General features: G+C 43.0%; 1 protein-coding gene across 7 annotated transcripts in view; it reads right to left on the bottom strand.

Annotated features, from left to right (window-relative positions):
- Positions 1-13,879, bottom strand: part of ARHGEF9 (Cdc42 guanine nucleotide exchange factor 9) — a 324,587-nt gene that overhangs the window by 176,715 nt on the left and 133,993 nt on the right. Inside the window, exon 1 of one of the 7 annotated variants that reach the window (XM_065557249.1) lies at positions 12,392-12,486. The exons of 3 other annotated variants lie outside the window; for them this stretch is intronic. Coding sequence is in view for 2 of the 4 variants with exons in the window: in XM_065557245.1 (XP_065413317.1) it covers positions 3,167-3,238 (72 nt within the window). In the remaining 2 variants the exon portion in view is untranslated. Of the gene's footprint in view, positions 1-3,166; positions 3,345-5,336; positions 5,639-12,391; positions 12,487-13,879 lie in introns of those variants that run through there. 3 more of the 7 variants (XM_024112460.3, XM_065557246.1, XM_065557245.1) reach the window with 3 other exon arrangements.

Raw genomic sequence — 13,879 nt, 5'->3', positions numbered from 1 at the left:
ATCTGAGGCCCCATTTCAGCAAAGCACTTGAGCGTGTACTTGAGTTTAAGCATGTGTTATGTGTAATTGAGGTCAATGGGATTTAAGCACATACTTAGGTGCTTTGCTGAACTGGAGCCTGAACCAGGATCTGGAGTTTGCATCTGGCCCATCTCTCTATAATAGACCAAGCCAGATACCAGGATCTAAACATGTTCACATTTTAGGGATTTCATAATCTGGAACCAAAATTTGCAATTTAGGTCATTCTCTAATACTATGCACCTTCCATTGCTTATCTACACTACATAATAGGCAGGTGTTTTGTTTTTTGTGTTGTTTTGTTTTAGACAAGATGTCTTTTCATAACAATAGAAACTATTGGAGGCTGAGACAATTTGATGATTTTCTGTTATCTAACAGCTTAGTCACTTGAAGAATTAGTCATGTTCAAACTAACAGCCAGGCTGGAAGATCACCAAAGCAACAATTTTGGAGCAGAAGAAGCTAATGTCATAAATAGATGAGCATGTGAACGTGAAGCATTTCAGAGATTTCTCAAGAAGTCTTTTTTTAAGCATCCCTACGTTCAAACGAATCAATTCTTAGTAAATATAATGTCAGTGAAAAGTAAGACAACTGCTATGCTCAAATACTACAGTGATGGACATGAGATGGACGGACAGGCAGACGGACCAACCACTTGGCGCTTTTGGTTTCACAATGGGTGCATATTGCTTGATATTATACAAATAATACTTTGTATTTCTCTGGCACCTTCCATCCAAGGATCTCAAAGTGTCTTTCAAATATTAGTAACAGAATCAGCACATCACCCTGGTGAGGTAAGGAAGTTGTTATTATTATGTCTATTTTACAGATGTGAGAATTGACAGAGGTGAAGTGACTGAGATTTGCCCAAGTTTACACGGCAACTTTATGACACAGATGGGAATAAAACCCAGGTCTCCTGATTCTGTCCTATGATTTAGTCACAGGACCAACCTTCATCCCATGCCAGGTATTGATTGTTTTATTAGTTATTACATTATCAACTATTTATTAGCCCATGTGTTTATTGTGCACTCATATAAGAATAAAACCAGAGGGAGACTAAAGTTGAAACATCCAAACTGTCCTAAGGGTATAGGATATGGGTGTGGAGGGAAAATCAGCATGGTCCAATAGATGCTCAGAAAATAAATAATGTGTGGGGAAAATTCCACTATGAAACAAGCTTAATCCTTCAGGAATTTCTAATCAACAGCACAGAAAGTGCACATTTGAGCCAAGTGTCAATCTTCTGTGACAACAGAGTCCAACATGAATGGGAATAGACTTGAAATAACCCATTCTCTTTCTGGAGAAAGGGCCCTTCTAGGTTTGGGTGCAGCATTCAGTGGTGATGAAAACTCTGGGTTAGGGTGCAGCGTTCACCTTCTCCGAGTGCTCCAATCCACTCTGCAGGACAGTGCAATTCTCTTTGTGCATATTATTGCAATGGGCCAGATTCTGCAAGCTGCTGAGTGCCCTCAGCTCACTTTAATCTCAGTGGGAGCGGAGGGGGTCAGTGCCTCCTCAAATGAATCCTATTGTCCTCCTACACATGGGCATTGGGAGGTTTTTATCTCCTGAGTTAATCATTAGCTTTAAAAAAAAAAATTGTCCAGATTCTCAGCCAGTTTTCTCTGACATTGAACCCATTCAAATGCTGGAGTGTGAGCAGCCTGTGCTACCTGGAGGACTGTTTGATTTAAATACTGATAACTGGGGAAGAACAAGTTAGATAAGATTATGTGGAAGTTCGGCTGCTGATTTGCACTCCACATGGCCTCTCCGCTAGAGTTTGCATTTGTATTCATGTAATTAATTTTTGTTTAATTTCAGGTCCCATTTTATCCACTTTGATTTGCAAGAGTTAGGATTTTTTTTTAAATGATTATGTGAAAAATCCAGCAACTGAATTTAAAAAAAAAAAATGCACAAAATTAGGTTTGCTGCGACAATCTGCTTTAAAGGGGCCTGACTCTGAACCTGTTAAAGCCAATGGCAACCTTTGCATTGCCTTCCATGGGCACGGGATTGAGCCCAGAATAAGACTCAAAGAGGAAACAAAGCTATATTACTGATACAAGCTTCTATTTTCTTTAATAAATACAGACTATGCTTGAAAAAAAACATATCTTTAATCCACCTTGGGAGCATTTCAGAAAATATCATATTGTGTGGATGACTTTAAAATGGCTCATTTGATTTTCATGATGGATCAATATTCTGAGTGAGGAAACTCCTACCCGGACAATCATCTTACCTGCATTGCTGATCGGCTGTGTATATTTATTCTTATCACTAGCAATGACAGTTAGTTTCAGCTTGCAGGGTTAGAAACGGATACTTGCAGAGTTTAGCAACCTACTCAATATCAATGAACCGTGTAAAATACCCTCACAAGAAGCTAGCATAATTGGCAAAAGATTAATTGTTTAAAAAATAGAAAGCAGCACATACACAAACCCAACAACTTAATATGACAGAATAATAGCAAGGTTTAAGTGGCAGGTTTAGAAATAAAGAACAGCCTACTACCAGAATAAAAGGTGTGACCAACTGTAAAATATATGGATCTGTGTCTTCGATACACGTGACTAGCATTGTAAAAGAATGAGTGTAACTCCTTGTCTTAATCTAGTGATGAGAATAGTAAAAAGCAGCATTTATGTATCATGTTATAAATAAATGACGTTATTTCAGTTTTACACTAATGCAACTGAGCAGAATCTGGCCCACTGGTTGTAACTGAAACATACTTTTCTTGATGTTCTTTAATCAGAATTCATAAAACAATGAAATCTATACAAGTGAGAACTGTTGTGGATGGCTTGATGGATGCTCATGAAAACAGGTCTAATTTCATTTGGATGAGAGGTTAAGGTTTTCTATCATACCATAGGTTATGGTAGCCTAGCATCTGTGAGTGCAATAGTGAACCTCACTCCAGCAGTAAGAGTATAAGACCATTTTACATTTCTACACTGCTTTTCTGATGATGATTTCTAGACTACATATATTCCGATCACTTCAGCCTCCACTGAAGGGCAGCAATATCTGGGGTGGAATATGACACTGTTCAACAGAGCACAGCAACATGACCCAACAGTTTAAAGACAGAAAGTAAAAAGTAACTTACCCAATGGGAACCACAAGAGGAATATAAGTAGGATGGAATATAACTATTTGGATTGGAATTTGGCCTGGACATCTGGGTTGACACTCCTTGTCTTGGGAATAGTGTGCAGATTTGTTAATGCCCAAGTGATCAGGAACTCAGCCTCACCGCTCAGCCAAGAGACAGCACCTGCAGCATCATAGCGCCCCCCTACCAAAATGCTGGAACTTTGATTCAACATTGAGAGACGACTGCCACCTATTAAATCGCTTAAACCATTTAAGCCCCTTCACACCATGCTGCAGCATTACTGCTCATAAATATCTCATATGCAAATCTTATTTGTTTTTATCAATTGTCTGCTCCATTTTCAAATGATAGATAGAATAATTTCAATACTCTTGTGATTGTTAACCCTTTGAAAAAGCTACAGAAATCATGGCACTGGAAGTCATCTGCCTAAACTTTCACTTTCAAAAAAATCTCCCAGACTGTGTTTACAAAAATATTATAGGCTCTTTAGCAGTCGCCATATTTTATTTTTAAGGGGTTGTAGGAAAAGAGGCTTCGAGTGATCAGTGAAAAATAAAGTGTCCCTTTCTGATGACAAATAGTTAGAAAGATCACCAGACAAGAGGGAGTAACAGCACCTCATCTTGGCTATAGCAATTCCCCTAGCCACCGCCCCACACCCCAAATCCATCACAGCACAGTAGTTGCCTAGGAGGTAAAATAAAAGAGGAAGGAAAGAAAGACATTGGGCCTTTCTCCATTGCTCTCTTTCAACTTGATAATCTCTGAAAATGTAAATAGGCAAATTCGTGCCTGGTGACTTCGGTTGCTTAGACACCAGTTGGAGCAGGGAGAATTCATTACTGGAGAATTACACTTGGATGGATGGGATTGGGGGGGGGGGGGGAGGAGAGAGAGAGAAAGAAATTAAAAGCCTGGATGTTTTTAAAAGAAAAAACAAAATCCTGAATCGGTACCAGGTGCTAGACAAACATTAAATACAAACCTAAATACCATGGTGTCTGACACAGGACAGCTGCCCACACCCCGACACTCAGCTTAGATCACGGGCTCAGAGTCTTTAGGCAGTGTGAACCTCTAGAGCTCAAATTTGTATAACATTTCTCAGAGGGGATGGAAGGTGAGGGAAGAACCTGCACAAAAGGTCTCAAAGCTATGGACTGGGATCAATGGGTAACCTACAGCTGTTTCTGTACTAGGCTTTCCTCTGAAATGTTTCCCACCACTGCTAAGATCGGTTCAGTTCCACCAGTAGTAGCCAAAGTGCAGACAGGGTTCCCAGGTGACCCCCGTGCTCTAAGCACTATGTTGTCTAAACCTGCTCAGACCAGGTCTACTCTACGGTTCTCCTCATTGCTACTCTCAGTGGAGATGCAGCAGTGTTAGCATCAGGGGGAAATTGTACTGAAAGAAAAAAGCCTAGTGTATAAAGAAAGGGCTCAGGCAAATAATATTACAAAGCACAGGCAGTTCTGTAGGAGAGAGAGATCTGGGGAGAGGAAGGGGGAACTGTCTCTCTCAGTCCGGAAGTTATTGAACAGATAGCCCTGTCTGAGGTGGGGGAATTTCCCTGGCTTCCCCAACCACAACAAAAAAATCAACACAAAGCTGCACTCCAGTCACGAGCAGCAAGAACAGCTGTAAACTGGCTGTCATCGTTTAAACTGCTTTCTTGAAGCCTCCGCTTTTAAGATGGGTGTTTTACAGTCCAGACCCAAGTGACAGCAGGAACGCGACAGCTTAGTAACAAATAAAACACACACCCCAACTCATCTGCCACAGAAGAGACAGATCGGATCGGTTCCACTTGCAACAATGCTGTTGACAACCAACACCCCCATTTCCAGTTCTCTTCTGTCCCTCTGTGATTCTTTTCACCCGACACACCGCACGCTAACCCCTGGAAAATGATATTCCTCACACACAGGCACCCCTCCAGAAAGCCACCCCCCAACCTGCCAAATCTCTGCCATGTCATTTTCTTTCTTTTAATCTCTTCTTTGGCTCAGCAGTTTTGTAATGCAGGGTCCCTAAAATGGCTACAGCATGATCAATGATTCTCAAGGACAGAGAGTAAAGAAGGAGTCTGGAGAAAGGACTGAGGCTTATTTCCCCTTCCAAGTACTGCAATAGGAGGAAAAGAGAAAGACATAGCTACCTGAACTCACCATTCCTGAGCCATCCCTTAGCCACTGCATGTTGCTTCTGATGATGTCCTTATTATCAGGGAGGGGGGGGGAACCCACCACTTGCAGAGAGCTGAAAGGAAAAGAGAAGCCCCCTCTCCCCCGCCCCTACCCCTACCCCAGCCTAACTCTTCAGTCAGACATCCCTCAGCCCAGCAGTCTCGTGCCTGTCAAGAGCACGTTAATAGCAGCCTCCTCACTACCTGGGATTTTATTTTATGTATTCATTTGAAGCACAGGCAGAGGGGGATTTTTCTTGCTTCCCTTTTCCACATGTGCTTTGAAAACTATGTGCATTCAAGGGTGAATTGGGAGGGACGGGAAATGTACGGGGGAGGAAATGAGGGGGAATAAAAACAGTGGAGCTTATGATAATTTGCTCTTCACCTCTTCTTCGCTGCCTCCTCGGTTCTCCCTCATCCCCCTTTGCTATGGGATTCCCAAATCTGCAGAGTCAGCAAATCCATTTGTGCTCAGAGTTAGTCATTTGGGTTTCCGCTGACAGTTGTGAAGGAGGTAAGTGAGATCTTGCTTCTTATTACTACTAAGTCCCCATTAGACTGGAACCAAGCTGCCCAGCCAGTCAGTCTTTCAGGAGTAAGCCCCTGTGCTGATGCCCCTCACCTCCCCCAACCACTTTGGTTCTGCTTCTTCCTGACTATTTAACTCTCTCTCCCTCCTCCTCTTTCTGTTTCCAGGCTCTGTAACCTGGAGAATGAAACGACAGACCCCTGCATGGGTGAAAGGTAAAGATACCCAAGGTGAGTTCTTCACCAGTGAGATCATGCACCCTTAGAGGCGCAATCAACTTTCTATCATTGACATATATTGGGTCAGCCAATGTGGCACTGGGTGGGGAAGAAAACAATAGAATATGGCGCACTTCTGTGGCAACAGCTAATGAATCCTCACAGCATGTCCCTTTTTGGCAGGCATGTCAATGCCATGCTCCCTATTTGTCAGAGGAGGCGCAGAGAGAAAGACGGGACTCGCCCCAGGCCACACAGTGAGTCGGCAGCACTGCCAGAAGTAGAAATTCTGACTCCCTACGCGGTTCCTCATTCCTCTCGGCCAATCTGCCTCCTATGAGGGATAATCCATCTCTGGAACAGACACGTATTTAAATACAATAGAGGTTTCATTATTTCTATCATCAGGCATGACAAAGGGGGTTCTCTTTTTTACTTAATGCCCAGAGAAACAACATGAGACGTCATGATTCTTGCTACAGCCTCTTTCAAGATCCTCTATTCCCTTTCATGCCAGCTGACAAAATTAAAACTTCAGAGGCAGAGGGGGACAGATGAAACTGATGGGAGGCCACATACTGGGATGGGAGGGAACAAAACGGTATCAATTAAAGCTGGCCCCTGCTTTCTGCTCTTGGTGCACAATTCTAGGGGAGGGATACAGTTCTCTATTGATTTCTGAAAGATGGTCCAAAAAAACAAATGAAATTTATCATCTCATTTGAATTCTACAGGTTTTTCCATAAGGCTTATGCATGAAAGAAATGTATTTGATACTCAAGTTCTTGGTCTCCATTTCCATTCCTGTTGTCACTCAAACGTTTTTCAACAAACATCTTTTTTCAATTACAATCAAAATCTTTCCACTTTGTTCCCCAATTCCATGATTCCTGCATAAGTCAGTGGTAACCAAAAAGTTACTAGAGGAGAGCCAGACCCAAACCAGATATCCCAACATAGGGGAAGAAGTGGATGTGTCGAGGACATGAGAGGGAAGAGGACCCGGCAGAACAGAACTCCCCTCAGTCTGATCCGCCACTGGCATGGTTTGGGCAGGCTTGAATCAGGAAACAACAAGCAGCGCCACGTGGTTATTTATCACTCTCCCCTAGCTCTCGGCATAGCTGGGATGTAGCAGCGAATCTGGTCCTAAATTTATTTTTTTTTAAATGAAGCCAAAGCAAAGCAGAGTGAAGAAGCAGAAGGATGTGCCGCACTAACTTGGTACTAACTGGGTCGCACCTAGCATGCTCTAGTTGAATCAAGCCACCTTTCATCCTCGTATCTTTAATATATACTCTGACAGTCTTCATTATTTCTGGATGTGACTGACAAGAGAGAGAGAGAGCGTCATAAGTGAACTATTTATAGCTGCGCACAACTCTGCAATCCTACCCAAGTTTCTCATATTTGGTGACAGGAAACCCAGCTGTGTTGCTCTCAGTTAAAGAGGGTTTCCCATCTGAAAAATCCAGCCTCCAAAAATGTTCCTGGAAAGGATGAACTGTCAGGCAGAAACCTCCTGCTTATTCTTGTTTTTCCTACAAACACTCTAATCCATATTAATCGGGGGGCCAAGTGCCTTGTTATAGGGAGTTATTTCACCTTTAATAAGTGATCTGCTGTGTTGTCAACCCCAAGTGTTTAAAAATTATGAGTCAGGCTCCAAAATATTTTGAGATTGACTTAAAAATTATACATTTCCATTTTCTTCTTTGCTTTCTGGTTTTGGAGCCTTTAGGGTGCACTCAGGGCACATTTTCAAACTTTTCTCTGCAACCATAGAGGGCTAAAAACTATATTTCTGTAATGAAAACGGAGATTATTTCATAATCTCGGGACTCCAGGATCAGGAACTTTGAGAAAAAAGCAAAATATAAGACTCACAATAAAATCATTAGCAACACTACACTGAATAAATCTCGTTTCTAGGAGATAAGGCCTCATTTTAATAGTAAGGGATGAGCACACTGCAGCCACTGAGCCAAATACAGCCCCCTAGAGATCTACAGGGCAGTCCTCGCCTATCCTAATTTTTGCAAGTATGGAATGTGGAGACCACAAGCCTTAGCAATACTCCATCTTAACTCATGAGCCCTGCCCTATACACTACACACACATATATACATATATCATATACGGAAATAATTTCAAGGTAACAAGATATGTACACAACATAAAGCAACTCACATATTCTTTATCCTTAACCTTGGCCCTTCCCTCTGCAACTCCCCATGGTCCATTGTCATCTCTTGCTGTGTGACTCTTCAGTTATGGACTGACTTTGTGTCCCTTTCTAAAATGCCTGTAGTCCTTTTGTGCAAGGACACAGAGACAGAGACAGTGACCACTGGCATGTACCAGCAACAAGGGCCTGACATATAATTCTTATTCTGTTTATGAAAATTAACATACTCTATTGTCTAATAAGCATTTGGGAGTCAGGTTAGTTGGAAAGAAAGCATGGCATGTTTGTAACTGCAGAAGCACCCCATTCCACCTGGGCGTTCAAGTCCCAGGAAATATCTGGGCATGCTCACAGGCTTAATACATTCATGACCATAGTTAATCCCACACTAATGTTCCATCCTCTCATTTCCATAGACACGCCCATATTGGTGACTTGATATCCATCCTTACTCCCACTAGTACTTGTTACTTATAGAAATTGGCATCCCGTAACACTGCCATTCAAAAGCCTGGACAGATGCCCCAAATATGAGAGACAATGAAGGTCATGGAAGGAGCAGATAATGCAGAAACAATTCAGGAAGGTTGCCTGAAGTTTTTTGCCCTTTCGGTCCTTCTTCAGCCTTTATATAATACAGTCAAGAAAAGTCGCTTGATGCCAGACTTGTGTGGGAGGGAGGCAAGGGGAAGAGATGGATTAATATACGGTAACGAGACTACCTACTAGCGTAGCAAGGAAGCTTTATGATTACAGGCATAATAACTACTGCCACTATCTTGAGCTTTGGAAGCAGTGGTTATGTCACTCAAGTGAAGGGATGGTCTGTCAAATTGAACACTTGACTCAAGAGAACATGCACATCTTAAATCATGAATTGGCATGCCACAGTACTTTCGTAACCACATTTGACTGCAAATCAAATACTACGGAAATATAGAGGTTGCTTTAGCTATGCCAGTGCCAGCTCTCCAACCGACCATGCTACCCAGCATGTCCCCTCTTCTGGAACGCATTTCTGCACTGCACACCATGGGGTATCTATGGTATTTCATGCTTCTCTTCCTTACACGGCTATTGCCTATGATTAGTATATTAGAAAATAAAAATAAATAGAGGAAGGAAGGAGGAGAGAGAGATGTACAGGGAAGAGGGGGAAAGGCGAGATGAATGAAAGAGACTCGCCCAGTTAAATTATAAATCATCTCTGAGCTCTCAGGGTCAAATCTTGCCTTCACTTACACTGGTAACTACTGACTTCACTGAAGTTACTCCAGATTTTCACACCATGATGTAAATGAGAGCAGAATTAGGCCCTCAGATCCCAACCAACTGACCCGAAATTAGTAAAATGCATCTGGGGGAACAGGAGGGCATTTGTCATGAGGATTGTTAGATACAGGCAGAAATTATCCTGATTTTTCTCCTTCCTTGTGTCATTTGTTGATTAGGCTTGCCAATAAGGTTACTATCTGACTGCTCTATTATCTACACCTTGTTTAATCTGAGCTGGTTTAGGAAGGAGTAAATCAAAGGCTATCAAAGTTAACACTTGCTTTTCATAACAGGCAATAGGAACTAGGGATGTGCCAAATCGGATTCATCCTGTACATGAATCCAGACTTTTGACACCATCCAGAATCACTTGGAGATTAACCCCCAATAACGGATGAAATCTCAGAAAGATGCCTAACTACACAACCAGTTGCCAAGGAAATGTACCTTTCCTGTTACCTACCTGTAAGATAGTGTTCAAAACCAGTCTCAACTTGTGTGACAGACAGCTCTGAATCTCTGCAGGAAGAACAAGTAGGAAAAGGAGACAGAGGCGGCATTACGCAGTTCAGGGGTGCAATCCAGATCTAGTGAGGGGTTGAGTCACTGTCTGCCCTGTAACCCCAGGTTCCTCAAATGCTTTGCTACTGTAATTCCCTGCCTCGGACGTTCACAGTCAGCAAGAAGCATGCAGGTCACACCTTCTCTCTGTATAATTGTAACCCTGGTCCAGCAACTCTGACCCCAGCAACCTACCAGCAACATACCAGTCATGTTCCCTGGTCTCTACCAACTGCAGTTAACGATTGCAGGTGACCCCAACACACTCCTAGTCCTGAATTTTCCCAAAACTGAGCTCTAACATCCAGCTCTCTTCTTCTGGACAGTTCAGAGAGATAATAAGGTTTGTTTGTTCCTCGAAAGACACAAAATCATATCACATCTTATTAACTTAACTGAGGTAAATACACCCTTTCCTTTAAACACAGCACTGAGTTGGTTTATATTAATAATAAAACACATTTATTAACAAAATAAGATAGGATTTTAAGTGAATTCAAGTAGAAGAGATAAAATTAGAAAATGTTACAAGGGGAAAAACGTGGAAGCCTAAAACTTAATTTAGCAAGGTACAGGCTTTGTTTAGGATGGTCTCTCTCACTAATCTTCCTTCTTCCCAGCCATGGGTGACTATCCCTCAGTTACGACCTTCCATAGAAGTACAACAGGCTGGTTTCTCTTATCTTCCTATATGAAAGATCTTTGCCTAAGCAGGTTTCTCACCTATATTTGGTTTCCAGAGATTTCAAACCCGTCTTGGGGGAAGAACCCATCTTTCTCAGCTTGCTACAGCTCTGTTCTCTTGTGCCTGTTTAGAGATGAATGCTAAAGATGGTTTCTGTCTTTGCTTATATCTTCCAAAGTTGAGTCACTTTCTTTCAAGAGGCAGGATGACCCCAGGCTGTTTTTCCCGTCCTGTGGGCTTCCTATCCCCCTGCAAGTAAATGGGGCTTCCACTGTTTTGATTCCACCATGTTTCATTTACACAGAAGACAGGTAAATATCTGCCTTCTCCCCTGTCTGGCAGGGAGCCTGTTTGGTCACAGACTTTAAAGCATAATATCATTATGTATTCATATTTCCTCCTATAGCGTTAATACATACTTTTCACAATGATATTAATCCCCGTTATGCCATTACCTTTCAGAAAGACCTCATTCTATACACTTGTATAGTACAGTAGTATTGCATGCAATCAGTGGATTCAATTGCTTATCACTTGAGGTTCAGCCCCCTGTTTTTATACATCAGTAAAGCTTTGCAATGTATTTTCTGAAAAGTAAAACCCAGACCAAGCTTCTCTCTACTGCTGGATTTGTCTCCTAAAATGCAAATTATATAGTTTCTGCCCCCTCTGGTGTAATTGCATGAACATTAAACATGTACTTGTCACTCTCCTCCCCCCCCCCACCGTGATAGCATGAGGTTTGTCTCCACCCCATTGTAGCTGGATGGGTCTGTTTACGGGCTATGTAAATACGTTCGCACTGTCTTTCAAAGTACTTTGGCAGTACCTCCCAGGTGGAAAAATCACATTCCTTTGTCTGGGGTGAAGTAACTACTGGTTGGCTGGCAAACACATTTTAAGAATGTATTATTTCAGTTTATGTCCTTAACTTTGCTTTCAACTACATTATGTGATGATATTAATAATGAGTGAGTCATGAGCTTTTCATTGACACCATGCATGACACTTATCAAGTACATTTCATGACATTAAAGAATTGGGATACACTTGAATTGGTTAAGCCAGCTGCAATTCATTACCAGATATCAGGGTGTCCGTCGCCCTCTGCCCTTGGGTTGTTCTTAATGTCACAGGAGGGTACCCAGGAATTTCTCTCTTTGAAAAACCCTGAAAAAGCTGTGTGTATCTATGTTTCTAGAGAAGGTGCTATCCCTGGTTACTCTGCAGTAGGTTTGAAAACGCATGTTGAAAGCAGGCATCCACAAGCTTATGAAAACACCATGGAAAATGTTACTGGGAGGTAGTGTGTGTCCAGTATTCCAATCCAATCACTGCAAGCCATGCAGAGTACTCTGGAGGAATGCCACACAGAGGGCGCATTCTCAAAAAAATCTACATAGCCAGACAATTTCAAATGTATAGGAACCGGGCTTCAGGTCACTGTTAGCATCTCTGCACTGGTCCAGCTCCCTTCCCGCAATTTAGTTTCAAATAATGCAATCGATAGCGATATTAATGAGCAAGTTGTTCTGAGCGATACTGACATTCAGAGACCCCTCTACTCACTCTGGGTGGATACCATGGTTCCCAGGAAAACTGCCTCTTGGTTGTTTCTTCATCACACAATCCCAGGGGCTGAGAAATAGTTTAAAAGGAAATCAGCTGTTCTGCACTGCCAGGCTTTCCACACCAGGCGCCTGGCAGCTGCCAGATCAAATGCCTTTCTGGGCATGCTCAATAAACGGCAGCTTGCCAGGGGGGTGGCATCTGCATGCTTCTCCAGGATAATGCTATGAACATGATGAAATCTGTCCTTTGACAATGAATTGCAGTTTGGAGTGTTTTGCCCACCCCTGTGTGACCTGCATTCACAATGAATGCTAACATTTCAGGCAATTATGAGTGTGCAAAGACAGGGAAGACATTAGACTGGAAACTTTTTTATAGCCTTAGCTGTAGCAGTTGTGACTGGTGCAAGTGCTATAATTATTTGATTAATGTCATGTTCCTGTGCAAACTGGCATGGCATTTGGGGGGGATGGGGGAGGTGTTAATTACTTGCAGCTGGAGAGACTGATTGCAAAACAGAACACAGGGATTAAGGTGACATTTACTATCAGCCTGCCACTTAACCAGCACAAACAAATCTGTATCCGTATGCTTGCAGCAGTGTTCCTTTAAGAGCATGTTTGGAGCCACCAAAGAGTCTGGCTGAAGCTTCGAATACCATGTCCTTCTCAATCCACTCTGTCTGACATATATATTCCCTGGCTCTAAATTGTCAGTGCTTTGTGTTTTCTCTGTATATTTCGGAGATATTTTCCTGAGCTGCTCAGTGCAGATCTGTATCCCAGGGCAGTACTCAGGTCTGCATTCCTGGTTTGAGACAGGTCCAAGACACGACCCGTTGATGCAGCTCTGGACTGGAACTCTCTCAGCGTTCGAGGGGAGTGGTCAGGTCAGGAGTATGGGGTTATGCTCATCTCTGATATTTTTCTATGGTTTGCATGGTCGTTTCCTAATTACACTATATCACAATACACTATTCCCCTTGAGATTTGCAGCTTATAGGCCTTCAAGGGTCTCCTTCGTCACTCCCACAGTCCCACCCTGCGAGCAACGTCACAAACAAATCAGTGAGTATGGAGACTGTTCCAAAGAAGTTTTTCTCCTCCCCCTGCCACTGCTTCCCCTGGGGATTTCCTTACTGTAGAATTCACCCATTTGTCTCCCCTTTCTCCTAGGGTTACCATATTTCAGCAAGCAAAAAAGAGGACGGGAGGAGCCCCGCCCTAGCCCCGCCCCTGCCCCTCCCACTTCCCGCCCCCCCAGAACCCCCAACCCTCCCCCCATTCCTTGTCCCCTGACTGCCCCCTCCTGGGACCCCTGCCCCTAACTGCCCCCCAGGACTCCACTCCCTATCTAAGCCTCCCTGCCTCTTGTCCCCTGACTGCCCCAACCCTTATCCACACCCCCACCCCCAGACAGACCCCTGGGACTCCCACGCCCCATCCAACCACTCCCCACCCCCTGACAGCCCCCCCCAGAACTCCC

This window comes from Chrysemys picta, chromosome 9, assembly GCF_011386835.1.
Source record: "Chrysemys picta bellii isolate R12L10 chromosome 9, ASM1138683v2, whole genome shotgun sequence".
NCBI classification, from domain to species: domain Eukaryota; kingdom Metazoa; phylum Chordata; order Testudines; family Emydidae; genus Chrysemys; species Chrysemys picta.
The sequence above is the reverse complement of the archived record's forward strand: the minus strand, read 5'-3'. Positions and strand labels throughout refer to the sequence as shown.